Consider the following 23,512-nt stretch of genomic DNA (forward strand, 5'->3'; position numbering starts at 1 on the left):
TCCCCCCTCAGTTATGCACTTCATGTACGTCGATGGTCTGCAAATAGCGTGCCGCGCCTCAAACTTCCGAACCTGTGACAGGCAGATAACAATTAATAAACTAATGGAGTGGGCTGAGAAAAATGGCTCTCGCTTCTCTACTGAAAAAACTGTTACAGTGCTATTCTCGCAAAAACGACGGTTTTACTTAGACCCGGATTTAAGATTTAATGATGTCGCGCTGCCGGTAAAACAAGAATATAAATTCTTGGGAGTAACCTTTGACAAAAACGAAACTTCCTATCCCACATTAAAACACTAAAGATTAAGGCAAATAAAGCATTGAATATCCTTAAATTTTTATCTCATAAGCACTGGGGTTCCGACCGAACCTGTCTTTTACGTATTTACCGGTCTCTTGTGCGTAGCCTTTTAGACTACGGCTCCGTGGTTTACGGCTCAGCCAGACAGTCCTATATCCAACGACTTCATCCAGTACATAACCTTGGATTGCGACTGGCAAGTGGTGCCTACAGAACGTCACCTATTCAAAGTTTATATCTTTAATGCAATGAACCCTCATTACACCAGCGCAGAGCATTACTCACATTCTCTTACGTACTCAGAATTCAGTCATCACCGGAACACATATGCTACAACATCGTCACACAGTGCAACTCACGCCTACACTACACAAATAAAGCAAACATGATTAGGCCACTTGTACTCCGGTATGAGCACTACTGCCGGGATTATGAAATTCCCCAGGACGTCCTCCAGGTTGCCAAGAAACCAGAACGGTTGGCCCCGTGGTATGATTTCACGCAGTTGTGCGACTGGACATTAACACATTTAAGGAAAAGAGATACTCCACACGAACACATTATACAGGAATTCCGTGCTCTTCAGGACCAATATCAAAATCACATGCAATTCTACACTGATGGGTCCAAAACAAAAGAAGACGTGGGTGTAGGGGCCGTAACAGAAAATTGGGAAAGAAGTATTCGTCTACCAAAACATGCCTCTGTTTTCACTGCTGAAGTTTACGCTGTATCGGTTGTAGGTAAAAAGATTATCACTGGCAAGCACAAAGACACAGTCATATACACTGATTCCTTAAGTACACTGAAGGCTCTAAATCTGAAATCTGAGTGTGAACCCCTGTTTGGGGATATACTAAACATGGTCGCGCTTAATAATTACGGGAGATCAATCCGCTTGCGCTGGGTACCAAGTCATGTTGGGATACCGGGTGACGAAGCAGCCGATAGATGTGCATCGATGGCAGCGAACAAAGAGATAACAAACACAACACTTCCGTACTAAGATAGCATCCACGCGATTAGACAAGCCTTAACGGCGAAATGGCAACGCGATTAGGACCATTGTGCTGACAACAAACTACATCTCACAAAACCCATTGTTGGCGAGTCGAAGTCATGCTATCATCAGGAGCGATTCATCGAACTAGTTTTATGCCGACTACGCATTGGGCACACACACCTCACACACAATTACTTACTTACGAAGGAAGACACACCAACATGCGAGAAATGTCAACAGCTACTAACAGTTATGCACATATTACTCACATGTACGCAGACTTCAACACACAGACGAACACTTTTGCACAACTTATATCAACTAGACATACCTTTACACCCTGCTCTAATTTTAGGTGATGATCCGCTAGTCCCATTATGTGACGTCCGTAAATTTCTAGACGACACTGGATTTTTACATAAAATAAAGATTATCAAGAAAGACTTTTCCTTCATTAATTGGATTTTAACACACCTCGTGTTTGGCGCAGCATAGCCTTAGCCGCTTTTGCGCCATTAAACCCCATTTAACTAACTAACTTTAACTAGCATCGAGTTCACTCTTGCCGCATCTGGAGTGGAACGTGATTAAGAATCCCTACGGGAGCGATCATTTCCCCATTGTCATAAAACTAACAAAAGATGATGAGTGCTCTCCACATGTATCCCGGTGAAAAGTCGATTCTGCCGACTGGACACGATACAGGGAGCTGACACATTTGACTTGGAATGATATCTGCAATCTTTCTATCGAGATGCAGTGGCATATTTCACGGCGTTCATAGTTGATGCGGCGCTAATATGTATCCCCGTAACAAATGGATCGTCCTGTCAGCGACGTGTTCCATGGTGGAACGATGACTGCAAGAAAGCGCGTACAAATCAAAATAATGCTTGGAACAGCCTTCGAGACTCTCCAACTGCGGAGAATTTGATCATTTTCAAGAAGATCAAATCTGAGGGTAGAAGAACGCCGCGCCGTGCCCAAAAGGAAAGCTGGCAAAGATATATTTCTAGCATTAACTCTTATACTGACGAACGAAAAGCCTGGAACACAGTGAATAAAATCAAAGGTCGGCAAACTCATCCTCTTCCATTAGTAAACATGCAAGGAAATACGCTTCAGGACCAAGCTGACTCTCTAGGGGCTCATTTTGAAAACATTTCTAGCTTCTAGCTTATTGCAGCTTGGCCTGAATAAGTTGTCTAAGTGGGCGGAAGAGAACGGCTTTAAACTAAACCCTGAAATAGTACATGCATTCCCTTCTGTAATAACAGAGGTGTAATACCGGAGCCCGTTATTTACCTTAATGGAGAACGGCTATCTGTGAGTCACAAACATAAATTTCTAGGCCTCCTTTCTGGGAATCTAGTGGAAGTGACAGAATATGCCTCTTAAAAAAGCCTTATAAAGCCTTATACGGTCACGCCTTGACTACGGAACCACTGTGTATAACTTTGCCACGTCTAGTGCTTTGAAGATGCTCGTTTCCGTCCACCACTTGGGTATCCGTCTTGCTACTGGTGCGTTCAGCTCGAGCCCCGTAGAAAGCCTGTATGCTGAATCTAACGAATGGTCCCTACATCTTCAAGGAACATGCTTAACTCTCTCTTACGCCCTCAAGGTGAAATCAGATTTCCATCATCCATGCCATTCAGTTATTCACGACCTGTCTGCGGCTAGGCTTTTCCGTAACCACCCAGACACTAGACGTCTTCTGTCCCTTCGGTCGGAAGCATTGTCTTAAGAAACGGGCGCGTCGATTTTAGAGAATGTCATAATGGCAACAACGCGGCTTCCACCGCCTTGGGAGCGGAAGACTATCGAATGTGACGTCTCGTTTACAGAAATATCATAACGAGCACCAGAGGCACACATAAATTCACACTTTCTTGAGCTTCAGGAGAAGTATTCTTGTACTGAATTTTACACAGATTTCTCTAAGTCTCCTTGTAGTGTTGCTTACGCAGCACTAGGACCAGCATTTTTGATATCCGGTACATAGAACCCGCATACTTTCATTTTTACAGGGGAAGCATTTGCAATATTCTCTGCAGTAAAGCACATCAAGCAAACGACTCTGACTAGGGCGATTGTGTTCACAGACTCATTGAGTGTAGTCCTGACCCTTAATGAACGTATGTAAACGTAAAACACTGTCTTTAATCAATTGTATAAATTGCTGTGCTCAGCTTATAGTGCTAAAGAAACGATCATCCTATGCTGGGTACCTGGCCACTGTGGCATAAAAGGCAACGAAGCTGCTGACGAGAAAGCTACTTCGGTAGCTTTTAGAGACACGGACATAAACATACCCATCCCAGCCACAGATCTTAAAGCATACTTGCGTCATAAGCTGAAAATCCACTGGCAGCGACGGTGGAATGCTCAGATATCAAATAAACTGCACTTGATAAAACCCAAATGAGGATATTGGGTATCGGAGAGAACATCACGATATAACGAAGTGCTCCTTTGCAGATTAAGAATAGGACACACTTACGGCACTCACTCTTACCTCTTCACTGGGGAGTATCCTCCGACTTGTAGTAAATGCGGCCGAAATCTCACAGTCCTGCAGGTTCTTATTTAATGTTCTGCAATAGAACCCCAAGGAAAAAAGTATTTTATTTCTGCATATCACGAAAATATACCTCTTCACCCGAAAGTTTCTCTTAGCAATGAACCGCTTTTTAATCCGAAACTAGTCTTAGAATTTTTAGCTGAAACACACATTCTGGAAATCATTTGGCCAGGGAATTTTTAGCGCACGTATTACCGCCCCTGTACTCAAAAAATTTTTTGAAGCTAAAGTGTCAACGTTATGTTTTATTGCATCATGTTTTAACGAAACCCCATTGCCATAGCCCACAGCACTACTTAGTGTCATTATTTTAGCAACAATATCTTTTACGCCAGCCGCAGTGACAGATTTTAGGCCTTTTTACAGGCATGTCACATGTACCATGATGAATTCATTGTCTACACCATTGAACGTGCACCATTACCATTACATTTGTCATGCCGCTCTTTGGCCGTACCTGGCCGTTGCGCCATAAAACGCCATACATCATCATCACTGGGCCGGAGTTCGACAGGACCGGCCTCTGCGGTGCCCTGGCTGCTGCCGGAGCTTGAAGAGGCCACTGGTGTGGACAGTCTTGAGAGATGGCAGGACAGCGCTGGCTGCTCCCACAGCAGGGGCGGGTGGCGCTAGCCTCGGCACGCTAGGCGTTGTCCGGGCTGCCGCCAGAGGCCGTTGTGGTGCCGCCCCCCGTTGCACCACTTCAGCGAAAGGTGTTTTCAATGTAAATAGTGAGGAGATCAGTTGTCGCGCTTCACGGAATGTTATATTCTCCTTAAAAGTTACAGTAATTATTTCCTTTTCTTTTTCCCAGGCTGCAGGAGTACGCAGGGTGGCTGCCATCGCAGTTCGCACAACGTATCTCTTCATTCTTGCAGTCGTCAGCAGAATGACCGGTTGTGCCGCACTTTGCGCACATAAGCTGCCCTCGGCAGCTCTGGGATTCGTGAGCAAATCTCTGACATTTGAAGCAACGTCGCGGGTTCGGAATATAGGGTCGAACATGAAGTTTTACATAGCCGGTTTCAAGAGTCTCGGATAAAGTTGTTGAACTGAAAGCGAGTCTTAAATGCTTCGTTGGGATTTGTTTGTCATTGCGTCTGATTTTGATGCGCTGCACATGGATTACGCATTGGTCCTTCCATCCATCCATGAGTTCTTTTCATTCTATGAAGCGAGGAAAAAGCTAGGGCACTTACCTCAAGTAAGCTATGCCAGTGTGACGCGGCAGGGGGAAGCGCCACACCGGTTTCAGGAGTCTACAGGGTCCACTTCCGGTACACCTGTAGAAACTCTAACCGGCCATTTGGTGGCTGCAGCCAGTGCTGCTCTATCATCATCGAAGACGCGCCGGCAGACCACAGTGCCACAGGACCCGAAGTTGAACGGAACCTCAAGGCCCGAGACGCGCGTCTCGGCGCCTGGCTCTCGATCATCCAGTGCCTCGGAAAAGGCGATGGAGGTCGATCCGTAAACGCCGGCGTCATTGACGCCAAAAGACCCGCGCTCCTTGGAGCGCTTCCGGAAGGAGAAGCATATAATACCTTCGCTCAAAAAAGGAAAGGTAACCTTAATGGGGGGAGGGGGGGTGTTACCGCCCTTCATAAGAGTAATCAGCTTTTGAATACATGTCATCTACAACTCGGAAGCTCACACACATAAGTAATTCATTTTTTTTAAGTTCCAATAAGATGGCTTTCATCATTGATTGGAATTGCAAAGGCCTAATTCACAATCTAGGTGACATCAAAGACATCATAAATAAGTTATCACCAGTAGCATTCTGCCTTCAAAAACGAACCTGGGACCCAAACATACACATTTTTTTAAAGGTTTGACTGTCATAAGAAAGGACCGCGAGCACTCCAGTCGTTTATCAGGAGGTGTCGCTATTGTCGTCTAGGGCGGCATCCTCACACGGAACGTCTCATTAAATGATCCGTACGAGGCAGTAGCTGTCACCATTTTACCTTTTAAGACAGTCACCATTTGTTCGTTGTACATCCCTCCTCATAGCCCTTTCACCAACTCGAGACATGGAAAATGTAATTTGCCAGCTGCCGGAGCCTTTTGCTTTAGTTGGAGACTTTAATGCTCATTGCACACTTTGGGGCAGCGATAAAAATGAGCAAAGAGGACAACTTATTGAAGACATTATTTCGACAAAGAACATCTGTCTTTTGAATTCATCTGCGCCAACACATATTTCACCGAGTTCAGATCATTTTAGCTGCCTTGATTTAGCATTTTGCTCTCCGGATATTTTTACCGATACTAAATGGGACGTACTGGAGACTTCATATGGCAGTGATCATCTACCTGCTATAATCCACCTCGCATGAACGCTACCTATTATATCCGACAAACCTCTCCACTGGAAAGTACAAATGGCAGACTGCTCTGTTTTCACAGAAAGTGCCAGGCTGGATGAGCTTTAACAGACTTAAGCATTGATGAAATAAATGAAAATTTACTAAGTGCATTATTTCTGCAGCTGAAAAGGCCATTCCACAATTTTCTGGCGTTGTTCGGAAAAAGCTGAATCCTTCGTGGACACATGAATGCACCGTAGCAAAAACGCAGCAAAATAAGGCCCGGGGAATCTTACGAAGATGCCCAACCCATAACAACTTTCTGAATTTTAAACAATCCAAAGCGAAAGCTCGATATATTCAGAGACCGGCGAAAAAATTGTCTTGGCAGAAATATATATCTACAATTAATAGCATCGTCACATCCAAAAGGATGTGGGAACAGGTCAAGAAATTTAAGGGGGACTACTCACCATACACGATACCCATACTTACACCTTCAAGCACTCAGACAACACCGCAAGAACAAGCGGATATACTTGGTGAACATTTCTATAACGTCTTTAGCTCGAATAATAATTCAAACAGGTTCTTAAAATACAAACTATCGGCAGAAAAGGAGAAACTACCAACTGCTTGTATCTCAAGGGACGAATACAACGCTCCATTTACGTTACAAGAGCTTAACAGGGTTCTCTTTGCAGGCTAAGAAACTGCAGTAGGTCCTGACCGGATCCATTATTCCATGTTTGCACGCCTGTCCCCAGCATCCGTAGATGCTCTACTTAAATTTTTCAACAAAATATTTGAATCTCGAATCATGCCAAAAGGACGGAAAAACGCGATAATTGTGCCTTTTTAAAAACAGGTAAATGCCATACGTTCCAAAGCAGCTTTCGACTCATTGCCCTGACAAGCTGTTTGGCGAAATCGTACGAAAGTGTCGTAAATGCGAGATTAAATTTCACACTTAATATAAGGAACTCCATTTATTTTCGTAAGTGCGGCTACAAAAAGGGTTTTCAACTACATACCACCTCGCTCGACTTGAACACAAAATACGCGAAGTATTCTTACACAAACAGCACTTACTGGCAGTGTTCTTCGATCCAGAAAAAGCGTACGACACCACGTGGAGATTTCGAATCTTACGTGACTTCGCCACGTTAGGAATCCGTGGCAAATTGCTAAGCTGTCTGGCTGATTCCAAATCCGTCTAGGCACTGTGCTGTCGCGCACATTTAACCAGGAAAACGGCGTGCCACAAGGTTGCGTACTTAGCACAACACTCTTTATAGTAAAAATGAACTCTATCAACAAAATCATTCCCTCCTCTGTTATGCACTCCATATACGTCGATGATCTGCAAATAGCGTGCCGCACCTGAAACTTACCAACATGTGAAAGGCAGCTCCAGATAACAAGAAATAAACTACTGGAGTGAGCTGAGAAAAATGGCTTCCGCTTCTCGACTCAAAAAACGGTTACAGTGCTATTCTCGCAAAAACAAGGGTTGTACTTAGACCCGGATTTAAAATTGAAGGATGTCGCGCTGCCGGTAAAACAAGAATATAAATTCTTGGGAGTTATCTTTGACAAAAAACTAAACTTCCTTGCCCATATTAAAACACTAATGTTTAAGGCAAATATAGCATTCAATATCCTCAGTTTTATCTCATAAGCACTGCGGTTCCGGCACAACGTGTCTTTTACGTATTTACCGGCCTCTTGTTCGCAGCCTTTTAGACTGCGGCTCCATTGTTTACGGCTCAGCCAGACAGTCCTGCATCCAACGCCTTGATCCAGCGCACAACCTTGAACTGCGACTGGCCAGTGGTGCATACAGAACGTCACCTATTCAAAGTTTATACGTTGAGTGTAATGAACCCTCATTACAGCACCGCAGAGCGTTAGTCACTTTCTCTTATGTACTCAGAATTCAGTCATCCCCGTAACACATTTGCTACAACATCCCCACAAAATGCAACTCACGCCTGCACTATACAAATAAACCGAACATGATTAAGCCGCTTCTCCTGCGATATGAGGAATATGTTCGGGATTATGACATTCCTCGTGAATTGCTCCAGGTTGCCCGAAAGCCACAGCATTTACCTCCGTGGTACGATTTTGAACCTTTATGTGACTGGACATTGACACATTTAAAGAAGAAAGACACCCCACGCGAACATATTATACAACAATTCCGTGCGCTTCAGGACAAATATCAAAATAACAGGCAATATTAAACTGATGGCTCTAAAACAAAAGATCACGTGGGATCACGTGGGCCAAGGTAAATTTCAGTGTGGGCAGACGAGATTTTGTGGTGGTCCAACGTGCAACTGAGCGCTGCTGAGGGTCCTTCAAGTTATGAACACCTCGTGGGCGAGCGAACGCGTTGAGACGCTTGGCGCGTTTTCATTGGGCCTTACCTAGGGGCAGTGAGAGCACAGGCGAGAGCTTGCCTGTACAAAGAACGCGCGCATTACGCAAGCTTGTGCGAGCGACAACGAGTATGACACGGCACCGCGGCGATGCGCTCTCCCCTCATGCAACGCCCACGCGCTAGTGCGGCAGATGGTGTTACCATTCGGCCGCTCTGCTACGTCGAGGTCAGCTCGTGCCTGACGTGTCGGTTCAATTGGTACAATTGCATTGAAGGGGTCGGATGCAGCGAAGAAACCTGACAAATTTCTACTAAATCCTAGGCATTTTTTTAGCGACCGGAAAGGCCATGGTTCGAACGCATAAGCTAGGAAAAGGAAGTAAGCAAAAGTAAGCGCAAACGAAGTCAGAGCCAACCAAATGACACCTGCGGATTAGCAGTCCATTCTCAGAATTTCTGTAGCTTTTTCTGCTTTTTGGGCGATAGTGCGACTTTTTTTCCCTTGTTATGAACAGTTTGTTGCGAGGCATTCAAGGCTTCGATGGCAACCATCGGTTTGTTCTAGAAAAGTGCAGCTTCTCCAGAATAAGTTGTTTTACAGCAGGCAGCCGTTTCAAGTTTATAGAGTGCACTGTTCCATCCGTAAGAAATCAGGATGGGTCTGGCTCTCTGTCTGATATACATTAATGAAATTTTCATGTCTGACTTGTTGAGACAAAAACGATGGTGCAAAACTGAACAATCACGCATGGCTGTCGGTTTTATTTAGGCCTTAGCGTTTTATTACGCGCAATAAAAGTATGTCCAAGGGCTTTACTTCGTCGATTAACATTTAGTGCTCCAAAAGCCAAAGACATTTCATAAGATCATTATGTCCAATCTGTACATGTTTATTATAACGTACCTATTCTAAAACATTGTCTTCTCCTTTCTTCCATTTCTTAGTTATTATTTTAAATACCAGATGCTTGGTCAATTCCTCAGAGGGGGTACTTGACACTAAATCGAAGCCTGTACGTCCACGGCATCCGGCGCCACATACCCAGTGGTTCAAGAATTGGGTAGCTGCAGTACACGGAAAACTAAACGAGGCTGATCAATATCGTGCAATATTACACCTGTACATTTTTGCTGTGATTTATTGTTTTATTTGCGCAGAACAGAGGTGCGTTCACTGGCACGGTCCGTCACCACTGTGTGGAAAGTGATGCCATTTTGCAGGAGCTTGATGTAGCGTGCCTGTATATTTCCGCTTATATATATGCGGCAAGATACGAACCAGCGCAATATGACCATGCGACAAGCTACACATAAACCACAGGGAGCTGGCAGGAAAATGTTACCTTCATAACGACCATACATACAAACCCGAGCACTGGTTTTGCGAAAGAAGAGTCGGAAATGCGACTAACGTGGCTGCACATTCTGCGCGTATTTCAAATATTAGAGCACCGTCCACACGTGAATCATATTCACTGTAATCACACTATAGCCAACGTCATGTCACAAGCTGAGAAAGAGACGTAGCTCATAAGGGACAGCTAAGACGAAGGTTAAATATCGTTCAGTTCTTAACGCGTTTCTTCGAAGAACTCTTTTTAATTCATGTGAAAGTAAAGGAGAAATTAGCGATGCAGCTCCGCTGACTTCGTATGGACTTTGTGCCGAAACGTCAGCGCCGGCACCATTATGTGACGTTACAAATTTAAAAGCACTTTCTTCCTTTTTTCTAATTGCATCATAAACGTTCCAGAAACTTTAGTATTTCGTTCGTTTAAAATGCAATTTAGTGTCTTTTGTCTATATAAGCGACTAGCTTGACACGAGTACACAATGTCAAAGTCGTGCGAATACTCCAAGGCTTCGTTGCCTGCTTTGTGTCCTCGAGCGTCTCTTCTTAATTATTCAACCGCCTTTCAATCTAGCAGGGGCTGTTGTGTTATCGCATAGGCCTAAATTTCCTTCCTTATTGCGTCAGCTTGCGATCTCGCTTCGATAAACCATAGCTAGCTCAGACAGTTTTCTAGCTTTCAGGTATAGCCCCGATACCTCCATAATAGAGTGCGATTCCTAATGATACGGCGAAACCTGCGATGCTCAGAGGAAATTCGCATTGATTAAAAGATATTTATGCAATATGAATGTGCTGTTCGACATCGCACAACAATATATAAGTATTATTAAATGGCAGCAATAATATATTATTAGTAAAAGTAATAATAATAATGCCGGAATAACAATACAATTGATAATATTAAACCTGAATAAATACCGCTAAGGTATGCTGCGGGCAAAAAAAAGCAAGACTTGCAGCGCAATTGTGACATGACCATAGCCTCACCTGTAAAAAAGCGCGATTCATTCGTAAGTATCCCTAATTTACTCTGAAATGCCTCCTATTTTCGTCGGTAATAAATTCTTCAAACCTTGCTTTCTTTCCAAAAACAATATCCCACTGGAACGAGTTACCTCATCACATATCCAATACCGTTGTCCTACTTCACTTTTTTGAGCAATTTCATAGAACTTAATTCCCTCCCATTTCCTGGTTTGCCTGCCAACTGTACTCTACTATTAAAATATGTTCCCTGTTATTGTGTAACACGTAAGCAAATTCCAAGCAAATAACTATACTTTATTATTCTGTTTTATTTTTACTGCTTTATTTGCAATACATAGCGTTTTATTATTAATTAAAGTATGGGGCTTTACGTGCCATACTCATTGTCTGATTATGAGGCACGCCGTAGTGGGGGACACCAGATTAATTTTGACCACCTGGGATTCCTTAACGTGCACCTAAATCTAAGTACACGGGTGTTTTTGCATTTCTTCCCATCGAAATGTGACCTCCGTGGCCGGGATTTGATCCGGCGACCACGTGCTTAGCTGCGCACATTTTTTTTTCCTTATGCACAAGCATCTTCGACTGTATAAGATATTTTCCTGTTATTGTTTGCGAAATTTGTAGGCCACTCCTGCTTGGGTCAAACTTGGCCTCCGATATAATAAATAAATCAAAACGTTATTTGAACTGGTGACACCCCATAGTGTGACGTTAACAACTTGAAAACCGCACTTTTTGTTTTTTTTTTATTTTTATGGCATTATAGAGCTTACAAGGCAACTTCATCAACTGAAAGAACTTCATGCGGTGTTTTCTACATTCGTCATCCTTCCGTCTTCTGAGATATTTTATGTGTCTGCGTAAATTACCGCCTGGCTCACGTTCGTTCACATATCCTTGTTTTCTGAGCCGCCGCGTCATATCGGCTGCAGTGAAACATTATTCCTTCGTGTTTAAGTTTTCTTCGTCCCACATAGTGTTTTTTAGGTGCGAATGCAACATTTCAGTCGACAACTTGGCCAGCAGTTTAACAACCAGTCGTGTCGTGATGGCGGCGCAACCGGGCCACAGCGCGCAAAAAACACCTGCCGGCCACACCCCTGGACAATTTTAAGCATGATTCTCTATTAAGAGACACGACTGTCATTGCCATATAATTAGGGAACATTTGAATAGAATAGAATCCTCTATGAAAGGGAGTCTCGCAAGCTTTCTTTTTTCAATTAACTACACAATAGATCAAGGTTAGTAATCTGTATCCTACCGCCAAAAGCGACGCGCACGCATTCTCAGGTGTCCCAGCAAGCCTACACACTGCATCGGTTTAACATCACTATCGCTAGCGCCGGTAACGCTCTCTGATATTCTGTATAGTTGCATTTCTTTTTGTGTGGACTGTACTCTAATAGGTTTTCTCGCCGTGCAAACTTTATCTGGCACATTATTGTTCTTTTGTTTCCCTCGGTCGAGCACCCAGATGCAGCCCACGCTGTCCGAATGTCACAATCAACATGACGTGCTTTCACATTTTTTTTTCGTGACACTGATGCAGATTGTACATACTCTGAAACAACTCAGCAACGCGAAATTAAATCTATCCGCAGACACCAGTACTGTCGAGGAGGGCTAACGCCAAGGGCAAATGAAATTTCCAGCGTCGTTCATCGAGGCTAAAAAAAGGCATTACGTGCGCGGTCCATGCTGCTGCAATAGATATATACTGCATCATTAAGAAGTTCAGTGCTTTATGTGAACCAAAATCATCCTCGAACTGCACAGTGAACTGTTTGTTCTGACCATGTTTATTCTCTCAGTGGTCCTCGTGGCGATGCTCGACCTCTTCTCGTTTGGTGCGAGTCTGCAATTTCCCGACCTAAACCCTGAGCTCGGCCCTTTCCAGGAGGCACTGGTAATATTGCTTTTCATATTGAAACTTATTGTGATCTATCGTGGGTGCTAGAAGATCAGTTCAATACTACACCACGTAACGAAGTTCAAGAAATTGTCGCTGTAAGGGTTCCTATTCATTTCTCCCTTACAGAGCTCGCGATCACATCTTTGTCCTGCAAATATAAGAAAATGTCAAACTCCGATGGTTACACTATACGTGATGCAGGATCGCAATTAGTATAGTAGTTCTTTTACCAACAATGCTATTTGTGAACCAAGAAGCTTTACATATTTCCCGTCGTCCATACCCACCCCTGATTTGACGACCCTCAGCGAGCTCTCGCGCAGTATTGCATGCGAGGAGCTGCATCAAGCTCATGCAATGTCTCCTCAATACCATGCGACTCAACGCTGTGCTTCTACTAATATGAATTTCCCGCAGGCGCGTCTGCGTCTGCAGGCGTTGGGTTTGCTGCGACAACACGTACCCGAGCACACGAGGGTTGGACCCTACTCAGTCTAACCGTGCGCGGCTTAGCCGTGTCCGGGGAAACGGGGATCCTGGGGTTTAAGCAAATGCTGAACGCTCGGACCTTTATGGTCCCTCGGTGCAGCAGCGCACCCCGTTTGCCTATATACTGTATATACGGACTCCCTTAAGTGTCGTGAAGGCCTTGATGTCATTCTCTAAGCACAAATGTCCAGCAAATAATGAACTCTTTTCCGTTCTGTGTAAAGCGTATATATGTAACCAGCATGTCATCTTATGCTGGGTGCCGGGTCATAGGGGCATCGAAAGTAATGTTCTGGCGGATCAGATGGCCACTTCAATTGCATCGCATTCTGTTAATCCCACCGCTGCAGTCCCTGTCACAGATCTGAAGCCCTTCATACGGAGGAAACTACGAGACCACTGGCAACGCAGTTGGGACACAGAAATAAACAACAAACTGCATGTGATAAAACCACAGTTAGGTTCTTGGCCCTCCGCAACAAAGTCACAGCGAACAGATGTCCTATTTTGTCGTCTCAGAATAGGACACACATTTGGTACGCATAACTTTTTACTAACTGAAAATGTTCCTCCAACCTGAGGTTCACACGGGGAGAGGCTGACCGTCCTCCACGTCCTCCTGGAGTGTCGGGCAGCCGAATCTGAGAGAAAGAAACATTTTCCCCTAGCATACCGGCAGCACACCCCCCTTCATGCTGTAATGTTACTTAGCCCAGAACCGCTCTTTGACACCAAGACAGTCCTGGGTTTTCAGAAAGATATTGTGTTGCATGGTATTAGCCCCATACTCTCGCAGCGCCTCTTCTCTTCACAGGATGCCGCTGTGATATATTGTTTCGTATAGCACATGCCTCTAGGCCCTTGTGTTTCAAGGGCTCCGGCGAGGCAGTAGTGCTCCAGGTAATTTTACCATCTCACATATTTTCTATTTTCATCATTCTTTCACGATGAATTTTAATGCTCATAGAACAAGTCATTAGTCATCGACATAATCTTATTACAGATAGATTTTACGCGCTGTAGAGCGACTATATTTAAGGCCCCTTTACAGCCACGCCACATCAACTTCATAAAACTCATAACTACACTGCAAATTAATCACCACGGACCTGGCGCTTGCTCCAATAAAAACCATTCATTCATTCATGCTGCTTACTCTCAGAAATAGAATAAGCGTACCGTACCATATCTTCAGTTTATCACCAGCCGCTGTTTTCTTGCCTTCTAACATCAGCTTTTCTCTGTCGCGCCTTCTCCCTTTGTTTGCGAACTGCGAGAGTGGCGAAGCTGTTATTCACTTGTTTCACGACTGCGTTGGTTCGACCCATTCTCCACCTCTTCTCTCTGATCCACCTCCCTACCATTAGAGCTACCTCTCATCAGGATGTGCACGACAGAACGGCAAGCACTTTAGTTTCTACGATGTTTTTGAGGGAAGTCACGTATATTACAGCATTCAAGAGGCTAATGTGACCATATCCAGGGAGCTCCAGAGGGCACTATGCGCATGCGACGCAATGGAAAGGTGCAAACGAGTTTCTGGCGCCACCTTTCTCTTCTGTCACCCTCCCTCCATGTATATGCACGCTCTGTGCCATACCCCGACGCGGCGTGCAAGAAAGCATCAGCATCCGTGGAAAAGTCGAAGGAAGAGGCAAAGAAAACTTCGATTTAGAAACTGTGCATGTCAATGCATTTTGTGTGGACAAATTTCACTGACGATTGCGTAATTTTCATCCAATACCAGGCGTTCTTACGTTTTAATCACCCAATCTAGAACACGTCCAAACTTGCACTTATGCCTCGACTGTTACTGAACGTTCTCGAGGCTTCTCCCGTGCCAGTAAATCTACTATGCCGTTTGAAACTGGTAACACTACGTGACCGAGATTCCACCACACATCCCCTTCACAAGCTTACGCTCGCACGGTTATCCGATCTTCCTGAGTGGTTGGTATGGGCATCCTTACAAAAGATAAAGAAATATTGTATAGCACATGAACCTTTAACTGTGTCAACAAACGGAGGCGATGTGTTCACTGAGTACTGCGTTTACTTTTCATATCAATATCCGCAGAATTCTCGCTCTTCTGCGATACCTTTAGTGGATGCGTGGCACCCGCATTTTCTACGACGCCAGGTGGCGCCCACAGCTAGGACAATGCAGGAAATAAAAGTGGTAGTGGGGAGAAGGCTCCAGTGATCAGCTCTTCAAATGTGGTGTCGGTCGTTCTTTCTTTCGCGCTCCACAGTGGTAACCTATGACTGAAGCATGACCGAACCCAGGCCACCATTGTGGACGCTGAATCCCCACACGTGGTTTCTACAGGGTGAAGCGCCATTCCACATTCACCGGATCACTTCGCAGACGACGCAGTACTACATAGTGATCTCTTTACTATAACCCACGAGGGTTGCAATGTGGGCTTGTTCGTAATGCATCTTCAAGGGGAGTATGGTAGCGCGATTGAAAGACGGGACAAGAGAGGACACAAAGGGACACACACAGTGCTAGCTTCCTCGACTGTTACTGAACGTTCTCGAGGCTTCTCCCGTGCCAGTAAATCTACTATGCCGTTTGAAACTGGTAACACTACGTGACCGAGATTCCACCACACATCCCCTTCACAAGCTTACGCTCACACGGTTATCCGATCTTCATGTGGTCTGAGTGTACTTATACACTCAGACCACATGAGTCACAGCCACGTGAACAGATTAACAATCAGAGCGAACATTTTGTGATATGTTAAGCCATGCGCAAAAATTTGAGTTCTTTTTCAGAGAGAGCCAATGATGGTTTGCTGATACATGAATCCCCTAGGGCATCAATCTGCTCGGCTTCTATTATAAGTCTAGTGAGTTCGCACTTGTTTCTACCGGTAATGATTGTTGATTCGAAAAGAGGGGAGCACTTATGTTGCTTACAATGAAGGGAGAGAAACCCATGTGATACAAGTTTGTCGACTTTATTTTTGTGTTCGCGCAGTCTATCATTAATGCATCTGCCCGACTGTCCGACGTAATACTTCCCACACGATAAGGGTATACGATATATAATTGAAATCTTACATTTACAACGCGGGACTAAAGGCCTTCTCAGCAGATGTTAAGGACCTGTATTATTCTTTGTTGCAGAATGAATTGTTAAGTTGTGTTCCATCATGTATAGATGAATTTGTGGCAGTAAGATTTAGTACGAAGGCGCGCACAACCGTTGAATATTTTTTAGAACTTTTAGACTTGTACATGAAGTCTACATTTGTGCAAAGAAATGACATTGCGTACCTTCAAAAACAAGGGGTCTGTATAGGATCCTGCTTAGCGCCTGTTTTAACCAACCTGTACTTAGCCAAGCTAGACAGGTACCTGTGCTCACGCTTCAATGATACAAAAGTTGTTAAAATATTTCGATTTGTTAATGATTTTTTGGTGTTTGTCAATGTTCAGCCAGACAACTTTGACACAGAGTGTTCAGCTAATAATAATATTATACGCGAGTGCCTTTGTCCACTAGAAGTTACGTTCCAAGTGCCTATAGAACAAAAGATGGAATTTCTGGATGTTAAATTTACCTTCGGTGATGATCTAACTTGCTGGTGTTACATTCCCAGGACAAATAAACCGTTGTTGTCATATAATTCAGCCCATTCTAAACTGGTAAAAAGAGGAATTGCGAAAATGTGTTTCACTAACGCACTTACTAAACCATGCCATCTCCCGCAGGGGCGTCTGCGTAAGCAGGCGTTTGGTGTGTTGCGACACCACGTACCCGAGCACACGAGGGTCGGACCCTCCCGCGTGTAGCCGTGCGCGGCTTAGCCGTGTCCGGGGAAAGGGGGATCCTGGCGGTTGAGCCGATGCCGGGTGTTTGGACCTTTAAGGCCCCCCGGCGGAGGCAACACACCGCTTTGGCCTCTGCTTCACGTAGACGGCACCCCCGGACTGACCCACCCGGGGGAAATCGGTAGTTGCCTTTTCCTGTCTCTCTCTCCCTCCAACCTTCGTCTTTCTCTCGCTTTCCACCTTTCCTGTCTTCTCCTAGCTTCCGTTTACTTCCAATTTTTCCAGGCAGCAAGGGTTAACCTTGTGTGAATAACCAACCTAGGTTATCTCATATTTGGTTATAGTGATAACGTACAGCTGGCGTTTGCAGGACCTGTTCTTACAGTCCCTGTAGCGTCCCCTTGTAGGACTCCCCGGTGGGTGGCTGGCGTTATTGCCGAAAATTCAATCCCTTTATGGCAACCTCTTTCCCTCCGCTTCCTGATCGCCCTCAGAAAAGAGGGCGCACCGATGATGTATTCCAGTTTTTTGGTCGGCAAAAAGAATCCTTCCCTCGTTTTCACGTGATCCACTCTGAAAAACCAGCTAAACCAGTGCGAACTATCTCACCATTCCTTGTTTCTAAGACATTGACTGAAGTATTTGGTCCAGGTTATAAGGCGTCGAGGATGGCAAGCGGTGATCTCCTCTTGGAGCTCCGCGATCAGAAACAATATGAGAAATTGACAAAACTAGTGTCGTTTGGGGAAACCCAAGTAATTGCAACCCCGCACCGTACGATGAACACCAGCCGCGGTGTTGTCTCGGACGATGACTTGCTGGAGCTCACTGAGGATGAACTCTTGGAGGGCTTCAGTGACCAGAATGTCATCAATGTTAAAAGAATTAAGATCAGGCGTGACAGCAAAGAAATCAAGACAAAACACCTTATATTGACTTTCGGCTCAAGTAATCTGCCCGAGTCTGTAGAGGCCGGGTACATCAAGCTTCGTGTTAGGCCATATGTGCCAAACCCCCTGAGATGCTTCAAATGCCAACGTTTCGGCCACAGCTCGCAGAGCTGCCGAGGCCGCCAAACCTGTGCGAAATGCAGTGCCTACGAACACACCTCTGAAGCTTGTGAGAACTCTCTCCACTGCGTGAACTGTGATGGGGAACATGCCGCGTACTCGCGGTCCTCTCCATCATGGAAAAAAGAAAAAGAAATAGTTACAATCAAGGTTAAAGAAAACATATCTTTCAAAGAGGCACGCAGGCGGGTTTCATACCTGCCCAAGAAAAGCTTTGCCGATGTGACGCGTCAGGGGGCAGCGACACAAAGGCTTCCGGCGGCTGTCCGACCCACAGTCAGTGAGTCGCCAGTTACGCAGTTTGCCCCCGCGGCGGTTGCAGCTAGCGCTGCTCCGCCAACCGAGGAGAAGGGACCATCGACCCCGAAGGTGGGCGCAGCCGAGGCTGCCTCAACCTCCCAGGTCCCATCCAGCGCTGGCAACAGCCGGCGCAGCCAAATCCCCCAGGGAGCCCCATCGACCTCCGGGCTGGTGGGCGCAGGGGTCTTGCCCTCCAAGGCGGGACTCTCCCTGGTGACTTCTCGCTCGCAAGAGCACGTGTCCGGCGCCTCACAAGAGGCAATGGACACTACACCTATCCTCAAGGCGCATCAAGCGCCTAAGGAGCGGCGAGGCTCCCTCGAACGCTCCAGAAAGGGCAGAACTCCCGTTACAGGGCCTCGAAAGGGCTCTGTAATTTAATCGTTGTAATTTCCATAATCTCTACTTCTGTTTCTGTACACACAGCACTTATTGACCTCCAATATGGATACACAAATAATTCAATGGAACGTCAGAGGCCTTCTTAGAAACCTTGATGACGTGCAGGAACTCATCCACAAACACAATCCAAAAGTGCTGTGTCTACAGGAAACACACTTAAAATCTAAACACACAAATTTCCTGCTACAGTATGTTACGTTTCGCAGAGATCGCGATGATGCTCTCGCATCATCGGGCGGTGTTGCCATTGTTATTCAGAAAGGCATAGCGTGTAAACGTTTGCAGCTACAAACGCCCCTTGAGGCAGTGGCGGTTCGTGCTGTTCTCCTCAACAAACTTATCACTGTCTGCTCGCTCTACATACCCCCCCATTACAAATTAACTAAACATGAATTTCTGTCCTTCATAGACGAATTGCCTGAACCTTACGTTGTGCTTGGGGATTTCAATGCGCACAGCAGCCTGTGGGGAGACTCTCGTATCGATGCGCGAGGTCGCCTCGTTGAACAGTTCCTTTTTTCGTCCGGTGCGTGTCTGCTGAATAAGAAGACACCCACATATTATTCTGTCGCAAACAGAACATTTTCTTCAATTGACCTCAGCCTAGTTTCCCCTTGTATGCTGTCTGAACTCGAATGGGAGGTCACCAAGAATCCGTACGGAAGCGACCACTTCCCCATACTGCTAAAAACACATAAAGAAAAAGAATGTCTACCACAGGCTCCTAGGTGGAGGATCGATACAGCCGACTGGGAGAAGTTCCGAAACTTAACTAATATCTCATGGAATGACATGTCTTGTTTAGGAATTGATGCTGCTGTGCAGTATCTCACAGGCTTCATTATAGACATGGCATCTAAATGCATATCAGAAGCACATGGCTTGGCATGTAAACGGCGGGTCCCGTGGTGGAACGAAGACTGCAGGATCACTCGTAAGAAACAAAACAAAGCGTGGGGGTTGCTGCGCGCTTCTCCCACTGCAGAAAATCTAGTCAACTTTAAGCAAGTAAAATCCCAAGGCAGGAGAACCCGCCGACTGGCCAGAAGAGAAAGCTGGCAGAAGTATTTATCGAGCATTAACTCGTTTACAGACGAGGCCAAAGTCTGGAACAGGGTAAATAAAATTAGAGGGCGACAAACATATTCACTCCCCCTTGTAAATACACAAGGCGATACACTGCAAGATCAGGCAGACTCACTTGCGGAGCACTTTCAGAGCGTGTCAAGTTCAAACAATTATTCGCAATCTTTTCTCATATATAAAGAAATAGAAGAACGTAAGCCTTTAACAAGAAAAAGCCGAGAGAATGAGCCTTACAACCGTCCTTTCACTATTGCCGAATTGAGAGCTGCCTTGAGTGCATGCAACAGCTCCGCACCAGGATCTGATAGAATCATGTACGAAATGCTGAAAAACTTACACAATGACACGCAAGTGACACTACTTACACTTTTCAACACTATCTGGGACGCAGGGTACCTTCCGACCGCATGGAAAGAAGCCATTGTGATCCCTGTTCTAAAACAAGGCAAAGATCCTTCATCAGTGGCAAGCTACCGCCCGATAGCCCTCACAAGTTGCATGTGTAAGGTGTTTGAAAAAATGATAAATCGGCGACTGATCCATTTGCTTGAACAGAACAAAATGCTTGATCCCTATCAGTGTGGCTTCCGAGAAGGGCGCTCCACAACCGACCATCTTGTACGTATTGAAACAAATATCCGGGACGCATTTATACATAAACAGTTCTTCCTCTCGATATTTCTCGATATGGAAAAGGCGTATGACACAACGTGGCGATACGGCATCTTGCGAGACTTATCGGAAATGGGCATTCATGATAATATGCTCAACGTAATAAAAAGCTACTTGTCCAATCGTACCTTCCGGGTGAAAGTTGGCAATGTGCTGTCACGTCCTTTTACACAAGAAACTGGTGTACCCCAGGGAGGGGTGCTCAGTTGCACACTTTTTATTGTTAAGATGACAACGCTTCGTGCTTCCTTACCCCCGGCCATTTTGTATTCCGTCTATGTGGATGACATTCAAATAGGCTTCAAATCCTGTAACCTCGCAGTATGCGAGAGACAGGTACAGCATGGTTTGAACAAGGTGTCAGGGTGGGCAGAGAAAAATGGCTTTAAAATCAATCCTCAAAAGAGTTCTTGTGTGCTCTTCACAAGGAAGAGAGGCCTGGTCCCGGATCCTTGCTTGGAAATATGTGGACATCAGATACCTGTAAACAAAGAGCACAAATTTCTAGGTGTTATACTCGACAATAAACTTACTTTCGTCCCACACATTAAACATCTTAAAGAAAAGTGTCTGAAAACAATGAACTTATTGAAACTTCTATCCCAGACTACATGGGGTAGTGATAGGAAGTGTTTAATGAACATATACAAGAGCCTAATTCGGTCTCGATTGGATTATGGTGCCGTTGTGTATAACTCTGCCGCCCCGAGCGCGCTAAAGATGCTAGACCCAGTCCACCATCTGGCAATCCGACTGGCCACTGGCGCTTTCAGAACGAGTCCCATACAAAGTCTATATGTGGAATCAAATGAATGGTCTCTCCACCTACAGAGATCATACATTAGCTTTACATATTTCCTTAAAGCACGCTCCAAACCTGAACATCCATGTTTTCATAACGTTACCGATATGACGTGCGCTACACTTTTCAGCAATCGTCCCTCCATAAGACAGCCTTTCTCGCTGCGTGTGAAGCAGCTTAGCGATGAAATGCATGTCCCGCTCCTCGAGCATCGCTTAATGCACCTAACCAAGCTCTTACCTCCTTGGGAATGGCAGGTGATACAATGTGACATATCCTTTATAAAAGTTACAAAGCACGCTCCTGAGGCTGAAATCCGAATGCATTTCCTAGAAATCCAGCACAAGCACTCCTGCGCAGAGTTCTACACAGACGCTTCCAAGTCAAATGCCGGGGTATCCTATGCAGCCGTCGGCCCATCGTTTTCGGAATCCGACGTACTGCATCCGGAAACAAGCATATTTACGGCTGAGGCCTACGCATTACTTTCTGCTGTGAAGCATATAACAAAATCAAAACTTCCAAAAGCAGCGATCTATACAGACTCTCTAAGCGTCGTGAAGGCCTTGATGTCAGTCTATACACACAAAAATCCTGTACTTAGTGAACTCTACACCGTCTTGTGTAAAGCGTACATATCTAACCAGCGTATCATTATATGCTGGGTGCCTGGCCACAGGAGCATTGAGGGTAACGTTCTGGCGGACGAGATGGCCACGTCCATCGCATCGCGAGCCGCTAATCCTACCGCTGAGGTGCCTGTCACAGATCTGAGGCCTTTCTTGCGAAGGAAGCTGCGAGCCCACTGGCAACACATATGGGACGCGGAAACAAATAATAAGCTGCACCTGATAAAACCGCAGTTAGGATTCTGGCCCTCTACTATAAAAACGCGCCGAACAGATGTCCTATTCTGTCGTCTCAGAATAGGACACACGTTTGGCACCCATAATTTTCTACTCACCGGAAGTGAGCCTCCTACTTGTGGTAGATGCGGGGAGAGGCTGATCGTACTCCACGTCCTCCTGGAGTGTCGGGAAGCCGAATATGAAAGAATGAAACATTTTTCCTTCGCTTACAGACAGCACATCCCTCTTCATCCAGTAATGTTCCTCGGCCCAGAACCGCTTTTTAACACAGACACAGTCCTAGGTTTTCTGATAGATGTGGTCCTACATGTTATTAGCCCCATGCATTCCTAGCGCTTCCTCTCTTTAGAGGATGCCGCTGGGATAGTTGTACGGTATAGCACATGCCTCCAGACCCTTGTGTTTCAAGGGCTCTAAGGAGGCAGTAGTGCTCTGGCATTTCTCATAATCTGATATATTTTAGCTATCATATCATTTTTTATATGCATCTAAATGTTCATAGTACGAGTCATACGTCATCGCCATAATTTTATTACACAGATTTACGCATTTTAGAGCGTATATTTTAAGGCCCCTTTACAGCCACGACACACCAATTCATAGTAATCATAGTTACACTGCACACCCACTACCACAGACATGGCTCTCTTTGGCCATTCCTGGCCCTTGCGCCATGAAACCCCATACATCATCAAACCATGCCATCATTGCACTGACGAAGCCTTCACACAACAGGCCATGCGGCTACATGAAGCAGGTTATCCCAATCATGTACTGACATCAGTTGCAGAGGGAATACTTCGGCAAGTGCAGCAATCAGGGACTGCTGAACGAGCGGAAAGAGATTGTAACCGAGAGAAAAAAAGACCAACAGTGACACCTTATATCCACCGGTTGTCGCACAACCTAGAGAAAATTGCCCGCCGAGGTAACACTGATGTGGTTTTTTTCAGCACCCAACAAACTAATCAGCCTGTGCAGGAAAACAAGACCAGAAAAGAAAGAAAGTGCCCCTAGCTGCCAAGTTAAACACAGGAAGAAGTTCAGAAAAAGTAAGACTTCAATTATATATCGTATACCCTTATCGTATGGGAAGTATTAGGTCGGACAGTCGGGCAGATGCATTAATGATAGACTGCGCGAACACAAAAATAAAGTCGACAAACTTGTATCAGATGGGTTCC

The 23,512-nt window shown here is 45.3% G+C and overlaps 1 protein-coding gene across 1 annotated transcript in view; it reads left to right on the plus strand.

Annotated features, from left to right (window-relative positions):
* The first annotated feature begins 12,550 nt into the window (after positions 1-12,550).
* LOC142574937 (uncharacterized) overlaps positions 12,551-23,512 on the plus strand; it is a 165,928-nt gene continuing 154,966 nt past the window's right edge. Inside the window, exon 1 of the mRNA XM_075683925.1 lies at positions 12,551-12,846. Within this exon, the coding sequence (XP_075540040.1) occupies positions 12,736-12,846 (111 nt within the window). The 5' untranslated portion in view covers positions 12,551-12,735. The remainder of the gene's footprint in view (positions 12,847-23,512) is intronic.

This window comes from Dermacentor variabilis, chromosome 3, assembly GCF_050947875.1.
Source record: "Dermacentor variabilis isolate Ectoservices chromosome 3, ASM5094787v1, whole genome shotgun sequence".
Classification (NCBI taxonomy): Eukaryota; Metazoa; Arthropoda; class Arachnida; order Ixodida; family Ixodidae; genus Dermacentor; species Dermacentor variabilis.